Source organism: Sminthopsis crassicaudata, chromosome 2, assembly GCF_048593235.1.
Source record: "Sminthopsis crassicaudata isolate SCR6 chromosome 2, ASM4859323v1, whole genome shotgun sequence".
In the NCBI taxonomy this organism is placed as follows: Eukaryota; Metazoa; Chordata; class Mammalia; order Dasyuromorphia; family Dasyuridae; genus Sminthopsis; species Sminthopsis crassicaudata.
Genome location: NC_133618.1, coordinates 337,488,631 through 337,512,369, shown reverse-complemented (window position 1 = coordinate 337,512,369; position 23,739 = coordinate 337,488,631). Strand labels below are relative to the sequence as shown.

Genomic DNA, 23,739 nt, shown 5'->3' with positions numbered 1-23,739 from the left:
ATGAGTACAAAGGAAGTAAAAAGGGAATAGTCTGATCAGTGTAAGAGGCTCTTTGGTCAATGCTAAAAAAAGTTATATAATCAGCAAAATTTATAGTAACATACATACAGGCTAGTATGGACACTTATTTTAAAAAGATTTTTGATTACCACAATTTTTTAAAAATTAGAAGATCAAAGCATAATGGGGTTAGTTATATTTTTGTATATATTCAGTGATATCATGAATAAAATACTTAAATATTTATGGGGGAAGGAAATAGCAATTGTCAGATACTCTGTGCACTCCTTGTGTCTACACTATCAATATTCAATTCAATTTAACAAAGGGAATCCTGTGACCTATGAAGGGAATCAGTCTTTTTATTAGCCATACTAGAAGAGGAAAGGAAGGAGGATGACTACCTAGCACTTTCTGGTCAACATTCAGTTATTCTGGATTTTTTTAAACTGCCAGCACCTAGACTGTCTACAAAGGGATTTAGCTGTAGAGGGTTGGAACTTTGGAGAAGCATACTTGAAACAAGGTGTTAACTCAGTAGAATTGATGAGAAGATGATTCTCTAAGTTCATATGTATACTTAGTACTTAGTATGGTGATGTAATGGTTCTTTAGTTCACACATACTCAGTATACTGGAATGATGTAATAAGGTATTTAAACTGGGGACAAAGTCAGATTCAAGGGGAGACTGATTGAGACTGGCAGACTGGCAGACTGCTGGAGAAGACTGGCTCAGACTGAGACCGGGTCAGACTATGACAGAAAGCTAGCCCAAACATTACATTTGACCCCAACCAAAGTAGTCATTGCTGAGTAGCATGTTGGTGGGAGGGGAGAGGAAACCAGATAGGAAACAAATCTATTTCAACCTCACAAAATCCATCTTTCCTGTTGCTAAAGTTCCTTTTAACTCTAAATATATGATACTATCAATGTTAACTTTTTGGTTTCCAGGTTGTTGCCTAGAGAGCACCGACAAAGCTCATTCTTTGGAAACAACCAAAATAGATTCTATTTAAGAAGTTACTAAGGGAAAGCTATATGGCAGTTATATGGTTAGCATATTGGCTTTGAAGTCAGGAGGGCCTGAGTTTAAATCCTGACTCAGATACCTAACACTTACTAGCTGTATGATCCTAGAGGTCACCAAACTAGTGACCATTTTTTCTCAACTTGACTTTGGGACCTGCCTGAAAAAGAAGTCAAAACATCATTCTTTACAGATGCATCTGGTTCCTGGATGCCTACACTGCTGCTCCCATTCTTTAGGATTCTGAAGGGCTGAAGCTATAGGACATAAGCACTTGGGACTGCAGGATACTTGCTACTGACCTCAGCCTTCTCATAGCTCCATATGGAAGGAGAGATAGAATGCTGACACTCTCAGGTTCTAGCCAAAAATGGCCAGGGTTTATGGCATTTATCTCTGTGTGCAAGACCCTTTTTCTAAACTAACTAATCAGAGACATCTTCAGGTACAAAGAGAAGGCATTTCTTTTATCCCTTCAGGGAGAGGCCCAGCATACCCAGGAGGGATCCTAGCTCTCATCATGCTCTGGACCCCACCAGTAGGAAGTAGAACACCCAGTTAAATAGGAAAAGACCCAAGTCTTTTTATTGGATAGACTAAAAGGACATAACCATCCTTGACCAATGGTCACCAATGTTGCCTGCTTCCTGTGGGTCATGTCACTGACTTGGGTCGGACCTTTAGACCTTTAGAGACTTATGTAACTTCCTGAAACCTGAGGTGCTGGACCTCATCTTCTGACTCTAGGAATAGGAATCATGTGACTTAATCTCAAACTGAGAAAACTTCATTCAATCAATCCTAATCATCTCAATATCATATTATTTCCTACCTCCACTAAGGTCCACACCTCTAATTGTAAAGCAAGGTTCTTAATCTGGGGGTCTCTGAATTTAGTGTTTTTTTAAAAATCATTTTGATAATTATATTGCATTATAATTGACTTCCTTTGTATCCTATGCATTTTATTTTAGGCATTTAAAAGCAATATCTGAAAATTAGTACATAGGCTTCATTGAGTAGGATGGAAGACTTAAGTAGAAAAGCAGATATTCCTGCTGAACCTAAGACCCCTGAGAACTCCTGAGTCTGGGGTTTGCCTCTATATTGTATAAGGGCTGCCTGGGCATGGGAGGAGCTGAAAACACGTACTCAATAGGTAATAATATATATTTGGTTTATTCCTTTCCTTTCTGTTGGTGCAAGTAAAGATTATATGTACAATTAAACCATTCTCATGCAATTAAGTACATTACCATGTTCATGTGATTTATGGTCCATTGAAATGCAGTAAAAAAGGAAGAACAGAATTTTCTCAGTGGAGGTGGGGGAGAGAGAGTCAAGAGAATAACTGAATAAATACCATAGACAGCTAATTGTCAAGTGGATAAAGTGCTAGGCCTGGAGTTAGACTCATCTTCCTGTTCTCAGACACTTACTACTTATGAGACCTAGGCAAGTCAGTTATCTCTGTTTGCCTCAGTTTCCTCATCTGTAAAATGAGCTGGAGAAGGAAATGTCAAACCATTCCAGTATCTTTGCCAAGAAAACCTCAAATGGGGTCATGAAGAGTTGGACAGGACTGAACAACATTAACAATACAGACTAAATCCACAGTGTAATGAGATAAGCATTGATATCCACAATGCCCCATCAAAGGGTCAGGGCCAGAGGATAAGAGGTCACCAGATTTTGATAACCATAGAAAACTTGGTGTTTCTCCTGAATGTCTTTTGCTGTAATGTAGATCAAATAACATCATGGGATTAGCAATCTCTGGACTTCATCTACAAATAGGTTCAGATAACTGGGAAGCAATACCCACTAGTAGTTTTGATGCTGTCCTAGTGGCAGTACAGAGAGTTGTGGGAATCCTCTTCTTGGTCAGAGGTACATGTGTCCCATGTAAAAAGAATTCACGAACCCAAAAAGTTTGGATTGAAAAAAAGGGAAGCTTATTGACACTGAGAAGTCAGCTTTGCTAGGAAGGCAGACGTCTGAGTGGCAAAGTCCTGTTAGGGAAATGGAGAAGAGAATGTCTTCACAGCAGGCAAAGTCCTGGTAGGCAGCTATGCCAAGAGGAGAGAGAGGTCCCTGGGCAGAAGCATAATTCCTGCTTTGGACTATTGCAAAGATAGAGAGTTTAGAATTGTCCTTTATAGAAATCTGAGGCTAAAGTTCCCAGTTGAAAAGAGCCAATGCCCCCAGGCCTAGATACTTATCTTGGAGTTTCAGCCACTCAATATCAGGCCCAGATCTCCAATTGAATTAAAATCACTTTGAAGGCTTCCTAAATGGGGATCAGGCTACCCAGAGGATCTATGGAGGGGGGGGAGAAGGGGGAGAGTGATTTGCCTTAGAAAAAGCCCAGTCTGGAAAATATGCCTTCATCTATACTCTCTGGAGTCTGGAAGATCCCAAATCAAAGGGGATACAACTTCAGAGTGATTATTTTACAGATTAAAGAGGGCACAATTTCAACCCCATCAGTTTAACTAGGTTATCAATTCAATGCTTTAAGAAAGCTAGCCAAAAGATGACAGGAACAAATAATGATGAATGTTGGAGGGGATGTGGGAAAACTGGGACACTGATACATTGTTGGTGGAGTTGTGAAAGAATCCAACCATTCTGGAGAGCAATTTGGAATTATGCCCCAAAAGTTATCAAACTGTGCATACCCTTTGAACCAGCATTGCTGCTATTGGGCTTATATCCCAAAGAAATACTGAGGAGGGGAAAGGGACCTGTGTGTGCCAAAATGTTTGTGGCAGCTCTTTTCGTAGTGACTAGAAACTGGAAGATGAATGGATGTCCATCAATTGGAGAATGGTTGGGTAAATTATGGCATATGAATGTTATGGAATATTATTGCTCTGTAAGAAATGACCAGCAGGAGGAATACAGAGAGGCTTGGAGAGACTTACATCAACTGATGCTGAGTGAAATGAATAGAAGATCGCTGTGCACTTCAATGTTGTATGAAGATGTATTCTGATGGAAGTGGATATCTTCAACATAGAGGAAGATCCAACTCACTTCCAGTTGATCAATGATGAACAGAAATAACTACACCCAGAGAAGGAACACTGGGAAGTGAATGTAAACTGTTAGCACTGCTGTCTATCTACCCAGGTTACTTATACCTTTGGAATCTAATACTTAATGTGCAACAAGAAAATGGTATTTACACACATATATATGTAAAATGTATGGGATTGCCTGTCATCAAGGAGAGGGAGTAGAGGGAGGGGATAATCTGGAAAAATGAATACAAGGGATAATGTTATTTAAAAAATTACTCATGCATGTATACTGTGAAAAAAAATTATAAATAAATAAAATTTTAAAAAAAGAAAGCTAGCCAACACCTATGACTAACATAGCTATTATTGTTGTTGTTACTTCATACTTCTCATCTTTATTATCAATTATGTTCAGAGAGTAGTTTGATCATGGGACAACTTGATATCTTAACATTGTTTCTTTAAATCTATTATTTAGTGAGCAAATAACTCATTTTTTATAAAATGAAATTCAGGGACATAAACTCATGTTCTGTAAACTCAAGAAAAGCATCTGGGAAACAACTTCACCAGCAGACAGCACAACAGGGATGATATATATTTCTTCTTGTTCTCGCAATTTTGAATTCTTTCATTAGGTCTCTATATTTCAATAGCTTTTTATACCATATAGTTTGGAGGTTATGAATGGCATAACAATATCTCTTTTTAAAAAACTATTTAAAAATAATTAGCCAACATAATTAAGGCTTTGAAGGAGTTAAAAAAAAAAAAAACCTTGGTTTTAAAATAAAGCAATATTTTGCATCTACAAAATACATATTGGATATTCATAGTCCTTTAAAATATAACTTTAACTTTCTTGTCCAACAAGATATTAAACTTTCCTTTTTTAAATAATAGGTTTTTATTTTCATAATACATGCTAAGATAGTTTTCAACATTTGTCCTGCAAAACCTTATGTTCCAAATTTTTCTCCCTCCTTTCCACCTTCCCCAGACAGAAAGTAATCTAATACAGGTTAAATATATAATGCAATTCTTCTAAACATATTTCCACATCTTATACTGTACAAAAAAAAAGATCAAAAAGAGAAAAAAATAGCAAGCAAACAACAACAAAAAAGGTCCCCATAATCCTCTCTCTGGATGCAAATGGTTCTCCATCACCATCTCATTTTTGAAAAGGGCCACATCCATCACAGTTGATCATCTCATAATCTTGTTGTTGTTGTGTACAATGCTTTCTTGGTTCTATGCTGGAACTCTGTCTTCCCAGAAATCAGCTGGAGTCAGGATCACTAAATGTCTTTATTCTTGATCTTTTACAGTCAAGGTCAGAGGCTTAGGCCTAGCAACCTCACACACAACCTTCCTCCCTCAAACACCTGGAGAGACTGACTCAGTGTCTGAGTCTCAATTCCTCTTCCTCCTCCTACTCCTCCCACACTTCCCCCTCCTTGTCCCACCAATCAAGTCAGCACAGAACAGCTGGGAAGGGTCAACCTTCAAACAAGTTAATAGGGAACTGTCCAATTGGCAATTAGTCTCATGTGCTTCATTATACAAGTGCATTGCTCAGTTCTAGCCCTTTACAATTCTACTTACTTAATTTAGCATCAGTTCATGTAAGTCTCTCCAGGCCTTTCTGAAATCATGCTGCTGATCATTTCTTATGGAACAATAATATTTCATTACATTCATATACCATAACTTATTCAACCATTCCCCAATTGATGTGCATCTGATGGGGGTTGAGGTCCCTTTAAGATTCCTTTCTAATTGCCCAACCCATGGCTGACCTTGATTCACAATCCTGGTCAAAGGCACCCTTTGAATATCTGGGCTCAGCCCCATTATCAGCTCAGCTTCCCCCAGCCCTTACCTGATCTGAGTTAACTGAAAAGCCCACCAAGAACTTGGGGGGTATCGCCCATCATCTTCTAGGTATAAAAGAAAGGAGCTGGAGCGCTCTTTTTTCAGGAGCCCTCCCAGCCAACACATGGTACCCTTCTAGCCATGTAAGGGTTCCTGCCCGCCCAGCGGCCACCTCTGGCCCTGGCGTCTTTCTAACTGAGCTTTACTTCCAAATTTCTACAATAAACTTTTTATCTAGGTTTTTGGACCTGTAAATTCATTTACAAGGAACACTGAGCCTCATGGAATTATCTTACTATCTATGAGCTGAGAAATGGGGTTCCCCCTTTTCTTTCCCTCATTACATCCACTCAGTTTCTAGTTCCTTGCCACTACAAAAAGGGTTCCTATAAACATTTTTGCACATGTGGGTCTTTTTTTTTAATTATATCTTTGGGATAGAGATCTAGTAGACACATTGCTGGATCAAAGGATATACACAGTTTGATAGTCCTTTGGGCATAGTTCCAAATTACTCTCCAGAATGGTTGGATCCATTCAGTTACATCAACAATGTATTAGTGTCCCAATTTTCCCACATCCCCTTCAACATTCGAGATTATTTTTTCCTGTCATCTTAACCAATCTGAGATATATGTAGTGGCATCTCAGAGTTGTCTTAATTTGCACAAAATATTAAAGTCTCTCCTTCAAGTATTCTAAGTTCTAGACAATTTGTCTTCTATTTCTATCCTTAAATTATGACTTGCCTCATACCTGGAATGGCTATACCTTTCCTCTTTCCCTCAGCAACTATATTCCTGTCTTCTTTAAAAACAAAACTTAGGTGTTATCCTCTCCACCCTTCCAAGCCCTTAGTTGTAATGTTCTTTCTCTAAAATATAATGATCTCTGAGAGCAGGTTTCGTGGGGCCTTCTGGAGGCAGCCTTAGTTTCAGGTCTGTGTAATAATCACCCCAAATTCAGCCAGGAGTTAAAATCCAAATCCTTTATTGTTCCTTTTAATTCTTGTCTTTTCCTGGGGCTCGGTTAGCTTTAAAAGAAGCCTATCTCTCTCCTTGGTTCCAAGAGCTCCCTCTGAACATCTACAAATCTAAAGGTTTGTTCTTCAGCCTCCAGCCAGCACAAAGGTGGAAAATAGAATGAATCTGACTCCGCCTCCAAGAGAGTGGGCTTGTGGGCTTCTAGGAGTTCCTCCTTATATATGTTCTCTTAAAAGTGTGAGTCTTGGAGAACTCTAGTAAGTACATGATTATTGTCTCTATCAATTCCACTGTCTTAGCACCTTGTAAGAATTCTAACACTTAGTACAACGAATGACACTTAGTAAACACTTAATACATGCTTGGTTATTCATTCACACCATTTTCTTATATATAATAGTTGTGTGTGTGTGTGTGTTCATTCTGTTCCCCTATGAGTAAGATTCCTGGCTCAAAAATCCACTCTGAGATCAGAAAATCAGAGAAATGTTACAAAAAATCTTTGACATTGTCTCCACCCACAGTGTCCCTTAGAAACATTAGAATTTGATCCTTTTTGCACTCAGGCTTTCCCCTGACAATATCAAAACTTAACTTGTGTTTTGTTTCACAGTGCTCATGCTAGCATTCTAGCTAATAAGATAGACTTTATTTAAACTGACAAAAATGAAAAGGGATAGTTCTGAAGTCCCTGTTAAGCTTCACTTTGCTCAGGGACTTCATACTCATAGTGTTACACTAACCATCTTCCCCCAAAGGGGAGACACTTGAGATTTTTTGTCCAATTGTCCCTTCTGATGAGCCCTATCTTCCTCTGAGAGACTATATAGTTTCACTAGATTTGTGGAGCCTCCACTGACGTTGAACACCAATACCCAAGTGGAGAACAAGCTCGAAGATGAGACATTTAAGCTTCCCTACTTCTATCCATCTGGAAATCTGCAGAATCCACATAACTTACAATAACAATAAAGGCAGGGGTAGCTAGGTGGCGCAATGGATAGAGCACTAGCCCTGAATTCAGTAGGACCAGAGTTCAAATCTGGTCTCAGACACTTAACACGTCCTAGCTGTGTGACCCTGGGCAAGTCACTTAACCCCAGCCTTAGGGGAAAAAAAACCAAAAAACAATAAAGGTTTGTTTATAGCTTTTTATCTCTTTTCCTTTAGTCAAAATGATTCCTGGTTTAAGAGATATTTGACTTGGCCCCAGGAATTCCTTGCTGCTTCAATGCCACCTTTGTCCATTACCATCCCTGGAGTCACTTGGTTCTCTGCAGAGCCTTGGTTCTTCCCAAGAAGAAGGAATTCTATGGATGTACAGGTTTCCTTCTAGGAAATTCAGTCCTTTTTTCATATAAATATGTGTGTGTGTGTGTGTAAAAAAAAAAAAATATATATATATATATATATGTATGTGTGTGTGTATATACATATATATATATATATGTATGTATGTATGTATAATGGGATGTCTGTGAAATTATGATTTATTATCAGTAAATCAGTATATCTATTTTATATACTTGAGATCACCTAAAAACTTCTCTGGCAAAAAAGAGTGGTCAGTGGAAAATGTTTGAAAAACCCTGTGGAATTGAAAGAGTTCAAAGCATATTACTGGTATTATTTCATACCTTTTGAGAAGATCTGGGAAAGAGGGGAAGAGTTGATTACTCTTAATTTTAGGAAAAAACTACCACAGATACTTAGTAAATTATCCAATCACATAGTAAATTAGGGTGTAATTGATTACAACTTAGATCTGTTGATACTAGTCACAAGGGTATAACACCGTTTACAAATCAAGGCCCATAAGCTGCCAAATCCTCTTTTTCCTCACAATGCAGTTGCAGCTTGAAAAGGAAAAGTTGTCTTATCTGAAAATAACATCCTTCATAAAACAGCACTCCAGAATTTTTATAGCTTGGAACAATCCTACAGAAAATACCTTACATCAACATTCACAGTTGCATCTTTTGCCACAGCCCATCTGAGGACTGACCAGGCTTCGAATATTTTCAATATTTCTTTACTAAAAAAGGGGATAGGGGTAGAATCAGACAGGGTCTCACGACTTAGTTGGGGCCAGCCCCCATCTGGCAAGCAGAGGTTGACTAATCGATATGGCCAACAAGGTTTCACTTGACAATACTTGACAGTTTCTAGATGATGCTTTTTCCTTTTCTTTCCTTTTTCCCCTTGAGAAAACTCATCACGGCACTCCTCCTGGAGAAGCTGGGGGCGGTAGAGAACAGACCTGTGCAGACGTAGGGTTTTTGTTTTAATTAGGGGCCGAAAGATGCATTCGAGATAGAGCTGTTCTTCCTTTTTTGAAAAGTGGTGTGAAGGGGGGGAAGGAAAAAACTGTTATTTTAAGGAGGAATTCTAGCACTCCCCCTCCCGCGTGTAGGTCGTGTGTGCGCAAGGTTTGCTGGGAGCCATGGAGAGGTTTCTGATGCTATTGCTATTGCCGCCGCCGCTACCGCTAGTGTTGAGGCAGCTGCCTCTGGTAACCTGATCCTGCTACCAAACAGATTGCTGGATGGGCTGAAGCCAAATCAAGGGACCAGGGAACAAAAGCCGTAAGGGCTTCCTCCAGTGCCCGGGAAAGTGCAGTAAGTAAATCGCGTTTGGGATTAGGCTGCATAGTCACTATTTTAGGCTGCATAGGATCCCATCCCCCGAGTACCTTTTGATCGTCTCCTTTGGAATTCTTGATTGGGGTGTGGGTGGAGAAGGAGGCAGCATTTGGGGATTTGTGTAGTGTGGTCGGGTCCACCGGTTGCCGTGCTGTGGGTTTCAATTAGGCGGTTCCTAGGTAGTGTGCGCATGGAAGGGTGGGAGAGATTTCTCAGGGCTCCTGCAGTGATCATGAGATGCCTAGGAAACAGAAGGGCCGCCTGCCTAGAAGGTCGCTTTGTAGCAAATGTCCGCTGCATCAGTTGCAGGGGGGACTGGGGGTCCCCTTCTCCACCTCCAAGAAAGAACCTGAGCTGATTTGAAATACATTTTGAAGATTTGTAGGTTCCTAAAGTGTCGAGTCACATTCATTAGCTATTCCCACCCTAGCCTTCCTTCCTTAGGCTCTTTCTAGTCCTAGAAGACATCTGTAAACTTTTTCTTCAAATAGGGTAAGGCAGGGCATTCTTGCATAAATGCACTTTCTTGATCTGAAAGAGATTATTTATATATTTATTTATTTTTGTGAAGCTGCAGCCTCTTTGCATTTTAGCCATCAGATTTAAGCCCTAAAATAAATACTGTTAATCCTCCGGAGAATCCTCTATCCCTTGGGGGTGGAGGTAGTGGTGGTGGCGGAATAGCTTCACCTTTTCTCCAGTCATGATTTAGCAACTTGCAACTAGGAAGGAAATTATATTCAGTGAACCCCTCACTGCTACTGACTGCTCCTTGAATTCTGGCATTGTAGGATCCCAGGCCTTGAGAGATAGAGATTCTGGATGGAAGGGTGTTGGGAGATGCTTTTTGCCTTTCTCTTTCCTCCTCTCCTTCCCCTCTTCCAGTTTAGTTTGCCAGGATACCACTATTCATATATCCTTTCTGCTAGTCTGCAATATAATCCATTATCGGATTAATGGTAGTGGGGGTGGAGTGAGGGTAGAGATGGAGTTGAATGGAGTAAAAGAGGGGCAGGGAATGCATTTAAGCACATTTCTCTTTCAACAAACAATTATTGAAAAGACTGAAATGTTGAAAGTGGACTGAATGTCCACTCTAATAAAGGTCTATCCTGAGGCTTTAGAGGTTTCCTTCTACACTGTCTTGGTCACACTACATCTGTATACAGTAGCACATTTTAGAAAAGACATCAACAAACTAGAATAAAGGTTGGGGTGTGCATTTTTATGGTTATTCAGTCCTGACTCTTCATGCCCCATTTAGTGTTTTCTTGGCAAAATACTGGAGTGGTTTGCCATTTCCTTCTCCAGTTCATTTTACAGATGAGGAAACTGAGGCAAATAGGGACTTGCCCAGGGTCACATATCCGGTCTGAGGCTGGATCTGAACTCAGGTCTTTCTGACTCCAAGCCTGGAGCTTTATGTACTGTGCCTCTTAGCTGCTGGAGGCGTACAGAAATGTAACTAGAAGAATCTGGGTTGACTACAGGATCTAGAGCTGGAAGAAACCTTAAAGATCAGTTTCTTCAATCCTTGATGGAAAATTAAAAACAAACAAACAGACAAAAAACTTGTTTGCAAAAGAGGAAAGTAACTTGTTTAAGGAAAAGTCAGTAAGTAGTAAAATAGGGAGTTGAAATAGGATTCTCTGGCTCCTAATTATATGCTATTATACCAGGTTGTTTCTACTTTTATACCTCTCTTCAAATATTTGAAAGGTTATACAGTAGAAGAGGGATTAATTTTTTTTCTGTTTGGCCCCAGAGATCAAAACTAGACACAAGAAGAGGTTATGGGTAAGAAAATTTTAGCTTAACAAAAGGAAACACTTCCTTCCAATTTAGTTGTCTTAAAAAGGAATGAAAGCCTAGAGTTCTCCCATAACTAGAGGTCTTTAAAAGGAGATAAATGATAGATTGTCTAGTAGTTTGTAATCCTGTAGGATTCAAGTTATGGTCAGAGATTGCACTAGGTAAACTTTGACATTCCTTCTAATTCTTCAGTTTGGGGAGACATTGCTTTCTGTGAATACGTCCGAATTGTTAAAAAGGACTTTTCCTCCTTTTCCACAGCTGCTCCATAAACTGGACAGGGTTGAACCATGGTGGACCCTGTGCCGGAGGAGGAGGAGGAAAAGGCAGAAGCCTCAGCTTCAAGTAGAGCTGGAGAAGATGGAGCAGCTGCACCTGCATCCTCCATCCCTACTGATGCCCGGCAACTGTTCACTTCAACATCTTCTGCCCTCCAGAGTGTACCCAGCAAAGCTGAGGGCCTGGCAAGCCAGAGAGAAGGTCAGCAGCGGGAACAGTCGCCTATGCTGCACCTTGATCTGTTCAACTTTGACTGTCCAGAAGCAGAGGGCAGCCGCTACGTGCTCACCAGTCCCCGTTCTTTGGAGGCCTGTGCCAGATGTACAGTTAAGCCTGTGGAGCTGCTGCCTCGGGCTTTAGCTGATTTGGTTCGAGAGGCACCAGGCCGCTCAATGCGAGTAGCTACGGGGCTTTACGAAGTATATGAAGCCGAGCGCCTAGTCAAGCTACAGCAGTGTCGTGCTGAACGTGAGCGCATCATCAAAGAGGAAAAACGGCGTCTCTTCACACCTCTGGGCTCCACCACCACAGTCCCGCCTGCGGGCTCGGTCCAGACTGCAGTAGCAGGCAGCAGTAGTAGCTGCAGCAGCAGTGCCAGCCTCCCAGCTTCACCTGCTCCTCGTGCCCCTCGTGCTCCTCGTGCCCCTCGTGCTCCTCAAGCTCCTCGTGCTAACCAAGCTCCCCGTGCTCCCCGCAAATCCTCTTCCTCACCCGCCCGGGCTCGGACCAAGCCTCCTCCAGCTGGTTCCCGTTCGGGCAAAAAGAGCCACTCACTAGATTCCCTGTCATGCAGGCGAGAAGGTGCCCTAAGCTCGGAATCTGGGGCCTCCTCCTCCTCCTACAGTGGTGATAGTCTAAGGGAGCACTGGCTGCTTCGAAGCCCCGCCGCTGGTGGCCTCATGGCAGGCTCTGCCGCTTCGGCCCCCAATCCCCAGACTCGGCCATCTGCCCTCACCTTGACGCCTCTGTCTGGTCGCAGCTTCAGCTTGAGCGATCTATGCCATTCGCCACAGACTGCCCGCCATGTGGAGAGAATTGTGCGCCAGGTGCGGGAGGAGAAGGGCCTCCGTGGGTTACCAGAGCGTGACCGCAAGATTGCTGCCCTTATGCTGGCCCGGCACCAGGAAGAAGAGCTGCTGCGGGAACAGCAAGCGTTTGCCCATAGCCAGTGGGAGCTGCAGCGGAAGAAAGCCTTGCAGCAGCGGGAAAAAGAAGAAAAGGAGAAGCAGCGGGTCCTCGCGCAATGCCGCCAGGCCTGGACCGCACAAGTAGAAGAGCGCCTGGGGAGGCTGGGCCACAAGGAGCGGAAGGCTGCCCGGCGGCTGCAGATCCAGTACGCAAGGGATGAGGAACAGCGGCTTGAACTCGTGGAGAGGCAAGGTCAGCTTCGGCTGGAGCGAGCTCAGAGGGCAGCCTTGGAAGACAGGATGCGTAAGCTGCAACAAGAGCACAACCTCAAACTGTGGGAGGAGGGTCGGCAGAAAGAGCGAGAACGGGTTGAGCACGCCCGGCGGGAGAGGGCAGAGAGAGCAGCCCAGACCAAGCGGAGACAGGACACTCACTTACAGAGGGAGAAGCAGCAGCTCAGTAGAGCTGAACGGGCTCATCACGAGGCACTGCTGCAGGGCCTGGCCCGGAAAGAGCGGAAGGAACAAGAAGGGCTGCGGTTGTCCCTGGAAGCGAGCCTGGAAAGGGCTCAGGAGAACTACGAGCAGCTGGTGGAACAGCGAAGCCGCCATTTGCGAGAAAGAGCACGCAAGGAAGAGCTGCAAGGCAGGCGGGCCAAGGAGGTAGCCGAGCGCAAGGGGAGAGAGCATCAAGAACACCTGGAAGCGCTGGCCAAAGCTGGGGAACAGCGGATGCAGCACGCCACGCAGGTGGTGTCGGAAGCGGTGCAGCTGAAAGCTCGTCGAATAGGGCAGAGTCGGCTGGAGAAGGAGCGGGCCCAGCGGGCCAACAAGGAAAAGGTGGACCGCGAAGAGGACAGCCGCAGGCGGGAGCTACAACAGGCCATTGAGCGCAAGTGGGAGCGGAGCGAGCGCCTGTCCCGAGAGAGGCGCAGCGCGCTGGAGAACGCCCGCTCCACCGCCCGAGCTTCTTTCCACGTGCGAGAAAAGGTGCGTGAGGAAATTAACACGCGTACGTTTGACCGCATGGCGTTGGAAGCCAAACTCCACGCCAAGATGGGCAGGAAATGAGGTAACTTTAGATGAATGACTCTTCCGGGCACCCTTTCACTCCGCCGGCAATGCCTTTGGCCGAGTCTAAAGAGCACTGAGAGAAGGGAGCACAGCGCGAGGCTTCTCACCGTCTCTCTGAGGCAGCCTTCCACCAGGAAGAACGCATCAAACTTTCCACGGAGTTCCCCCTTACTTTCTAAGGGGCTCCGGGAGCTAGGGCTCAGCACACGACCACCCTCATGGAGCTGTATCTTCCTTTGTGCTTCCGAGGGGATTCTTGCTAATCAGCAGGGAGGAACTGGGGAGAAAGGGTATCCTAGCAATCGATGTTCCCAGTTTCTCCATCACTTCCCAGGTAATAGCACAAAAAACCACTACCGCCCCGCCCTTCCTTTCTGTGGCAGCTACTCTCTTTGTAAACAGGGTTTTGATTTAAGTGCTGTGACTGTCATTGAAAAGGACTCTTTCTAGCCCTCTTCTCATCTGAAACAAGAAAAGTACGGGAACAGTGTTCGGGATACTCAGGAAGGAAAGCACTACTAGAAATTTCAGTGCCACACAAAGTTACACGGGAGGCTGCATTCGTTTTTTCTTTTCTCTTTTTCACTGTAGACGTGCAGGACCTCGGAGGACTCCCGTTCTCAGAGACCTGCTGGGCTCTATCCTGATGAAGCATTCCAGTGAAGAGTGCTAGTGGTCAGGGATCTGTTGAGAGACCACCCAATGTGGAACATGGAAAGAACTTGTAACCAAGTTACTTTAATACCACCGGAGAGCAGTCATGCCTTAAATAACACAGCCGTCCTCGTGGGCTGCCTTAGCTCCTCCCTGACCGTTCTTTACTGCTCCGCCCTCAGAATATCAGCTCCTAGGCGGCCGGGAATTTGGTCTCTGTGGGAGAACTTGAACTCCCTGCATATCTGTTGGCGAGGTAGTACTCTGGCACCACGTGTACCACTTCAAATCCGGAATTGCTTGTCTGCAAAGCGGGACATTCAGACCTATTTTTTAACCCATTTACTGATATTTCTTTCCCTTCCTATGGTTTATGGGGGGGTGGGGGATTAGGATTGTCTGTCAACCAGACACTTCTGCATAGGCACTCCTTTTCCCTTCCCCCACTAACAAAAAGAGTTTTGTTATCATTATAATAGGAGTGCCCAAACTCTTCTTAGCTTAACATCTCTGGTTCCCTTGAAGTTATTTATCCAGTTTTCCTATTTCATTCTTTCCATCTGCCAAATGGAGAGAGTGGTACTTGTTTTCTAGCACCTCCAGGGCTCGAGGATTAGAGGCACAGCACTACTATTAACTATCAGTATTTTTAGTGCTTTTTTTCTGTAGCTAAGGAGGTACAGAAGCAGGAGAAGCTGTGTCACCCTAAGTAATGTTGGGGATTGGATCTGATAACATTGATAGAGGGAAGTCCTAGATAAAGAAATTCCCTCTACAAATGCCAGTCAGCATCTTTTCTACACCTGGTTTTAGAGAATTTCCTAAAGCATCAAGAGGTTAAGTGAGCTGCCCAGGTTAACACAACTATCATGTATCAGAGGAGAGATTTAAACCCAGGTTTTCATGGCTCTGAGGCTTTTTATTCCATTTACCAGGGCTGCTTCACATCATCCTAATTCTTTGCTGAGAATAGAGATATCACAGAGTCCTAGAGATAGAAGGAAAGGAAATCTGATTCAGGAAGCTCTTCTGCAAGATGATAGTTCATTATCTGGCCTCTGCTTGAACATTTGGTTTTAAAACTATTTATATATTGTGTCTTTACATTCCTTTCATTTGAATATGTTACTTCTTTCTTGCCCAATGAGCCATCAGTTGTAATACATACAAAAAAAGAGGGGAAAAGGCAGTTTAGCAAAATTAATGCCAACTTGACATTACTCGAAGTCTGCAAAGAAGGAAGATAGCATACAATACTTTTATAGGCAGATTATTCCATTGTTAAGAAGTATTGAATAAAAATTTGCTCCCCTTTGAAAAACATTGGTCCTTGTTCCATCTTCCTCACAGAAGGAATATGGGAAAGTATTATTCTTCACATTTAAAAAAAAATCAGGAAAAATGCATCCATTGCATTTCGGATAAAGTAATCAGCATGGGTCAGAATAGAACATGCTGGACTGAGATTCAGGGTTCAAATCCCACTTTTGACACTTTAGCTGGGATACTGGATAAGTCACATTTAACTAAGATTTATCATAATGAATTGCGATCTGCCTCAGTGGAGGGAGTTCTTCTGGGGAGGCAGAGTGCTTCCCACTAATGAAATCACAGATGCTTCAAAAATATAGTAGGTAGACCTGTTTCTAGAAGGTTTTAGAAAAGTGCTGACATCTATTGACAATATATGTAGGAGAAAATTATCTTTTCATGCTGAACTTAAGACCTTGTTGAAATGAGGGAATATATCAGTGTTCCCAACTTTGTTCTGGAAAAGGATTCCATGGAATTTTTCCTTATTGGAAAGCTTTAACTAAAAGATTCTAATGCAGTTGTCGCTATTTACCTTCTTTTCCTTTACTGAATGTTAAAAGGTTTTCCAAACTTTAATGAAAAAATTAACTCAAGATTTATTTTTCCTTAGGTACACCTCTTTCTGTCTCTTTCTTTCTGTCTCGTTCTCTTTTTGTGTGTATATATGTATGTATATACATATATTCATACATACATATACACACATGTCTATATGTATGTATATTCCTATATGTATTCAAAATTGAAAATTGAAACAAGGTTTGTGGGTAGAGCAATAATAGAAAGATAATATGATCTAGGTTCAGTCCAAGGTTGTCTTTATTTACTTACAATGTAACATTGGACACATCACCTCTGTGTGCCTCAGTTTAGCTACCTATAAAACAAGGATAATGATGCCTGTCTCTCACCTATTTCACAGGGACATGAATGAGAATTTAAGTTGTACTCCATTCTTCCTATTCCCCAATTATATTCTGACACAGTATTTGAAATCACTATTCATTCCTCCTGGGCATCTAGGTGATGCAGTGGATAGAACACCAGTTCAAATATGTCCCCAGACACTTAGTATCTATGTGACTCTTGGCAAGTCACTTAACTTTATTTGCTTCAGTTTCCTTATCTCTAAAATGAGCTAGAGAAGGAAATGACAAGAAAACTCAAATGGGATCATGAAGAGTCAGATGTGACAGAAACAACTGAACACCATTCACTCCCCAATGAGCTACATAACTACTATAATATTTTATGGAGCTTATTTGTTTTATGTGAATATTCTGATATGATAATTTTTTAGTTAGGTGTCTCAAAAACATATATCTTCAGTTTGATTCACATATATCTGGAGAACTACCAACTGAATGTCACTTAATTAGGTGATGAGTTTAGAGCCCTAAACTTAGAAAAAGGTCATAAATAAGTGCAAAAGTATTGGGTTTCTTAAGAATAAAAATAATTGCCCAGCATGATTACAATGAGCAAAAGATAAAGTCCAAATTTAGTAATAGTAAAGCTCTGCCAAGTTTATTGTTGACTATCACAAAGGAGACTTGTGTGGTGTTGTAAGAAGAGGATTGAACTTTGAAACTGAAGACCTAGACTTAAAATTATAGCTCTGACACTTCCAAGCTGTGTGACCAAGGGCAAGTAATTTTAACCTTACCAAGCCTCAGTTTTCCCATCTGTAAAATCAATGATAATAATGTTTGTCACACGTCCCTCATAGGGTTTAGCCAATTTTTACAGCAGCCCAGCTTGGGTATCAGCCATTGAAATTAATGGTCAAGCTGCTCTCTGGGTGAGGAGGTAGATAGTCCAAGGAGGTACAATTCATTTACAAGCTCTCTCATTTTATAGGTGAGGATACAGAGACTTAGATATACAGGATATAGAGAGATTGTGATATAAAAGGGTGAAAGTACTTGTTTTCTTCATGGGCCAAAGGGAATATGGAGAATTAATATGGAAATTCTAAAAGAGCAATAAATAGAAAGAATGGGAAAACAGGTCCTCCTGGCATATAAGCCCCAGAGGATTCCAAAATGTTACCATTCCCAGTTGGAAGATTTGTTCCCATGGAAGAGAGGTTATGAAAAGGATCGAGGGAAAAGAGGTTTGCCTCTATTGGAACTTGAGGTCACGTCTTTAGTTTCAAAACCCAGTGCTCTGCATGTGAACTTGCAGTCCTAGATTGAAAAGAAAAGCTTATGATATGTCCTGAACATGACAAAAACCTAATATCATAAGAGGGTAGAAAGGAGAAAACTTTCTCCTGAATGTACAAAGACTATAATTCTGCACAGTTTTATGGTTTGGCAAGTATTATGGAATCATAAATTTAGGGATTAATCAAAGGTTTCCCATCATAAGGACCAAATGGGAGAGAATTTGACTTGGCTTTTTTTATAATTTTTTTTCATATGAAGAAATGAAATATGATATAATGGGGAAAAGGCACTGGATTCAGAATTATAAGAGCTGCATTTGTGACCTGGTTCTGCTACTCACAACTGTGCCTGCCTTGCCTACCTCACAGGGTTGTTGTGAGGATCAAAAGGAAATTGTATATATGGAAAGGCTTTGTAAGGTATAAGATATTCTATAAAAGTTAAGTGTATAATAACTGTAGTAATGTTTACTCTGCCTCCTCCCTCCCCCAATTCCCTACCCTGTGTTTTTTTAAATGATAGTAGAAATTGTAAGTACTTCTATACAAGATATGTTCTAAGAAGTAAACAGCAAAGAGACACCAAAATTTAACAGATGGACAGAACTAGAGCACTTTGATTTAGAACTCAGTGTGACAAGTCAATAATTTTCTAGAGTTGATGAAAAAGTTGATCTTTTAATAAAATAACTAGTATTGGGCTTAGCTACCATATGACACTCAGGAATGGCAAAGAGAGAAGGAATCATAATAGTAATGATAGCTGATATTGATATAATATTCTAAGATTTACAATGTATATATGTATAGGTGTATACATATGCATATGTATACATTTGTATATATATATATGTATATACTTGCATATATATATATATATATCATTGTAGTTTGATCACTTCTATTTCCCTTCATCCTAACACTGATTTATTTCCTCTATGGGTTGCATAATTTAAATATTGTCTATGCTTTAGGAAATAGTTTAAAAGGATCTGTAATTCTTTTTATCCTTTTGTTAGCTCTGAGCCCCCAGTCAGGGAAATTACTTTCACAAAAAAACAAACACCCCAGTATTATTTCTGTGCTTAAATTTTCTATTTTCTTAACATTAAGGGTTCTTCATTAGAAAATCATAGCTTTGAGTAGAAAGTATATGAAGAAAATGAAGATACTTCAGAGGAAAGCAAGAAAAATGATGAAAAGAATGTGGAACAAGACCTATGGACAAATATTAAAAGACTTAAAGGATATTTTTTTTCCTAGAGAAGAGAATGTTGATCCATATCTGTTCTCAAATGTAAAGAAAGATAGTGACCAGAGAGGGAGTAGGATTTTTGCTAAACTCCAAATATAGTAGAGCAAAACAAAAAATAGACATAAATTACAGCAGAAGAGAATTGTGTCATCTATAAAGAATTTTTGGACAATGAAGTTTTTAGACACAGCAAGATACATTCTAGTATGAAGACAGGGAGGTAGGCTAGATGATCTCTTACAGGTGATTTCTGCTCAGTATATTTGTGGTTCTGTGATTTTCATTTCATTTCCGGGCAGCAGAAAGGAATGAGAAAGTTGCCAAGGAACAGGATAGAACCAAAATAATTATCGTACTGGTGAGGCACATTATTTCAATCTGTTTCTTATAATAGTTATCTCCAAAACATATACCTCATAATGATGCAGTGCTAGTGGTGTGAGAATTGAGGTGGGGAATCCTCTCTGGTCGGAGACACAGGTCCAATGTGAAAGAATTCGCAAACCCGAAAATCTGAAGCAAAAGAGAATTTTATTGGCGCTGAGAAACCAGCTTTGTTAAGAAGACAGGCTTCTTAGTGACAAGATCCTGTCAGGGAAAATAACAAAGGTTAACACTGAGAAGAGAGTATCTTCACAACGGGCAGGAGTCCTGGCAGGCAGTCTTGCCTAGAAGAGAGCTTCATTGGCAAAGCAAATTTCTGTTTCAGACTTCTGTGGAGATTTGGAGTTCAGAAGTATCTTTCCTTCTAGATCTGAGGCTTGGGCTTCCTTTCAAAACTGACTAGATTTTGAGTTGAAAAGAGTCTTGGAGTTTCAAGTCACTCAAAAGGAATATCAGGTTGAGATCTCCAACTGAATGAGACTACTTAAGAGGGTGTAGTCTGGGAGAGTTATGCTTTTCTCAGGGGAGAGCTTGAGAGCCCAATCACCCTTCTTTTACAGATTAAAAAGGAAACCTTTTCAAGGTTCACCCCCGTCAGTAACAATCATAAATAGAATACCTACTAGTCCAGGATAAGTAATTTAATTTATTGTTCTCCTTAAGTATTTCTATTTACTAGAGTAAGTCTGACATCTAAGCTTAATGCAGAAAAACAAATTTCCCTGCTCAATATAGAATAATCATTGAGATCCAATTGAGGTTTAATGAAAAGATCCAAAATATATATATACATACTGCTTTTACTGCCTCTTTGCCTCCTTGTTACCACCCTAAACAAAGAAAACCAAAGGGAAACACATGTTTTCCAATTTTGCTTCTGTGGGGTATTCCTATACATAATCATTAAGGTAAGAGATTGTAGCAGGCCCTGAAATAGAATACTGGCAACTCATTATAGAAAAGATTTATAAGGGGCAGATTTACATAAGCAAAAGAAAGTTCAGTTTCTGATTGATTGCAAAGGATAAAACTAAATCTGAGATACTTGAGAGTGGGTATAGCCAAATCTTAATCAATAGAGGAGGAACCAGTTGCCAGAACTTTGAGTTGTATGGTCCTTAGGCCATGATCAAGTTTGGAGATACATTTGAAGCATTTGAATTTATGACATATAAGGATTAGTTAAATGAAATGGACATATTTAGCTTAGAAAGAAGACTCAGAGAAGACATAACTGTTTCCAGCTATCTGAAGGTTGTCACATGGAGGAAAGGTTAGATTTGTCTTTTTTGACTCCACAGGAGCAATGGGTTAACAGTTACAAAAAGGCAAGTTTAGGATTGAAGCTATTGAATACCTATTGGAGCTATTGAAGAGTAGAATGGACTGCCTTGAGAAGAGGATAAATTCCTCTCCTTAGAAGACTTTAAGTGGCGGCTGTTGGGTATGTAATAGTAGGGATTCTTTTTGTGCATGAGTTGAACTCATGGTTGGAAGAGTCCCTTCCAGTACTCAAATTCTGTGATTTTGTGATCAGTGCTTCAGGCAGTCTACTCTTATTTAATTAAGTCTTAATTAACTCTTTTTTTTTTTTTTTTTTTTTTTTTCCCTGAGGCTGGGGTTAAGTGACTTGCCCAGAGTCACACAGCTAGGAAGTGTTAAGTGTCTGAGACAAGATTTGAACTCAGGTCCTCCTGACTTCAAGGCTGGTGCTCTAGCTGCCCCCTTAATTAACTCTTAATTAAATTGACTCAATACTTTGTTACTCATGAGGTTTCTCAGAGATAGAAATTTTTTTCCTCTAAAAATTTCCTTAATACTATCCCCCAACTTTTGGTATATTGTCTCGTTGTTAACATCTTTAATGAATTGTTTAGGATTAAATTATTTAGTATCTAATTAATTTTTTATTCTATCAACAACTCTAATTTTTATCTCTTTGTGGTCAGTTGAAGAAAGAGTTGGACTGGTAGGAGCTTTTCAAAATGTATAACTGCTTCAGGGAGTGTAAGGGCTAATTTGTGAGAAAAGAGTAAACAATCTAAACCCATAAAAATTCAGTAACAAGGAAGGTAATGGAATGGTCAGAGGCTAGAAAGGAAGGAAAGTTACAAAAGTAGAAAAAGAGGTTATGCGCTAGCCTTGGCAATAAGAGTCGAGAAAGAGATTAAAGGAATTAGAGTAGGTAATGAGGAAACCAAACTATCACTCTATGCAGTTGATATGATGTTATACTTAGAGAACACCAGGGATTCTAATAAAAAGCTATTAGAAATAATCCACAACTTTAGCAAAGTTGCAGGATACAAAATAAATCCACATAAATACTCATCATTTTTATACATCACCAACAAAATCCAACAGCAAGAGATACAAAGAGAAATTCCATTCAAAATAACTGTCGATAGTATAAAATATTTGGGTATCTATCTACCAAAGGAAATTCAGGAATTATATGAGCAAAATTACAAAACACTTGCCACAAAAATAAAGTCAGATTTAAATAATTGGAAAGACATTAAGTGCTCTTGGATAGGCCGAGCCAATAGAATAAAGATGACAATACTCCCTAATCTATTTATTTAATGTTATACCAATCAGACTCCCAAGAAACTATTTTAATGACCTAGAAAAAAATAACAACAAAATTTATATGGAAGAACAAAAGGTCGAGAATTTCAAGGGTATTAATGAAAAAAAAATCACATGAAGGTGGCCTATCTCTACCTGATCTAGAACTATATTATAAAGCAACACTCACCAAAACCATTTGGTACTGGCTAAGAAATAGACTAGTTTATCAATGGAATAGGTTATATTCACAGGACAAAATAGTCAATAACTATAGCAATCTAGTGTTTGACAAACTCAAAGATCCCAACTTTTGGAATAAGAATTCATTATTTGACAAAAACTGCTGAGAAAACTGGAAATTAGTATGGCAGAAATTAGGCATGGACCCACACTTAACACCACATATCAAGATAAGATCAAAATGGATCCATGATTTAGGCATAAAGAGCAAGATCATAAATAAATTAGAAAAACATAGGATAGTTTACCTCTCAGATTTGTGGAAGAGGAAGGAATTTGTGACCAAAGGAGAACTAGAGATCATTATTGGTCACAAAATATAAAATTTTGATTACATCAAATTAAAAAGCTTTTGTACAAATAAAACTAATGCAAACAAGATTAGAAGGGAAGCAACAAAGTAGGAAAATATTTTACGGTAAAAAGTTCTGATAAAGGCCTCATTTCCAAAATATATGACTCTAATTTATTTTAAAAAAACTGACTCTAATTTATAAGAAATCAAGCCAGTCTCCAAGTGATAAATGGTCAAAGGATATGAATAGACAATTTTCAGATGATGAAATTGAAACTATATCCACTCATATGAAAGAGTGCTCCAAATCACTATCGATCAGAGAAATTCAAATTAAGACAACTCTGAGATACCACTATACACCTGTCAGATTGGCTAAGATGACAGGAAAAAATAATGATGAATTTTGGAGGGGCTGTGGGAAAACTGGGACACTGATATATTGTTGGTGGAATTGTGAAAGAAACCAACCATTCTGGAGAGCAATCTGGAATTATGCCCAAAAAGTTATCAAACTGTGCATACCCTTTGATCCAGCAGTGCTACTACTGGGCTTATATCCCAAAGAAATACTAAAGAAGGAAAAGGGACCTGTATGTGCCAAAATGTTTGTGGCAGCTTTTTTTGTAGTGGCTAGAAACTGGAAAATGAATATCAATTGGAGAATGGTTGGGTAAATTATGGTATATGAATGTTATGAAATATTATTGTTCTGTAAGAAATGACCAACAGGATGAATACAGAGAGGTTTGGAGAGACTTACATCAACTGATGCTGAGTGAAACGAGCAGAACCAGAAGATCATTATACACTTCAACAGTGATACTGTATGAGAATGTATTCTGATGGAAGTAGATGTCTTCAACAAAGAAAAGATCTAATTCACTTCCAGTTGATCAATGATGGACAGAATCAGCTACACCCAGAGAAGGAACACTGGGAAATGAATGTAAACTGTTTACATTTTTGTTTTTCTTCCCAGGTTATTTTTACCTTCTGA

The 23,739-nt window shown here is 40.3% G+C and overlaps 1 protein-coding gene across 2 annotated transcripts in view; it reads left to right on the top strand.

Annotated features, from left to right (window-relative positions):
* The window catches only part of CCDC177 (coiled-coil domain containing 177), a 56,476-nt gene extending 38,029 nt beyond the window's left edge, over positions 1–18,447 (top strand). Inside the window, exons 1-2 of one of the 2 annotated variants that reach the window (XM_074290488.1) lie at positions 9,009–9,537; positions 11,635–18,447. In XM_074290488.1, coding sequence (XP_074146589.1) covers positions 11,664–13,850 — 2,187 coding nt within the window. In that variant the 5' untranslated portion in view covers positions 9,009–9,537; positions 11,635–11,663 and the 3' untranslated portion in view covers positions 13,851–18,447. Of the gene's footprint in view, positions 1–9,008; positions 9,538–11,634 lie in introns of those variants that run through there. The other variant, XM_074290489.1, reaches the window with a different exon arrangement.
* The last annotated feature ends 5,292 nt before the right edge of the window (positions 18,448–23,739 follow it).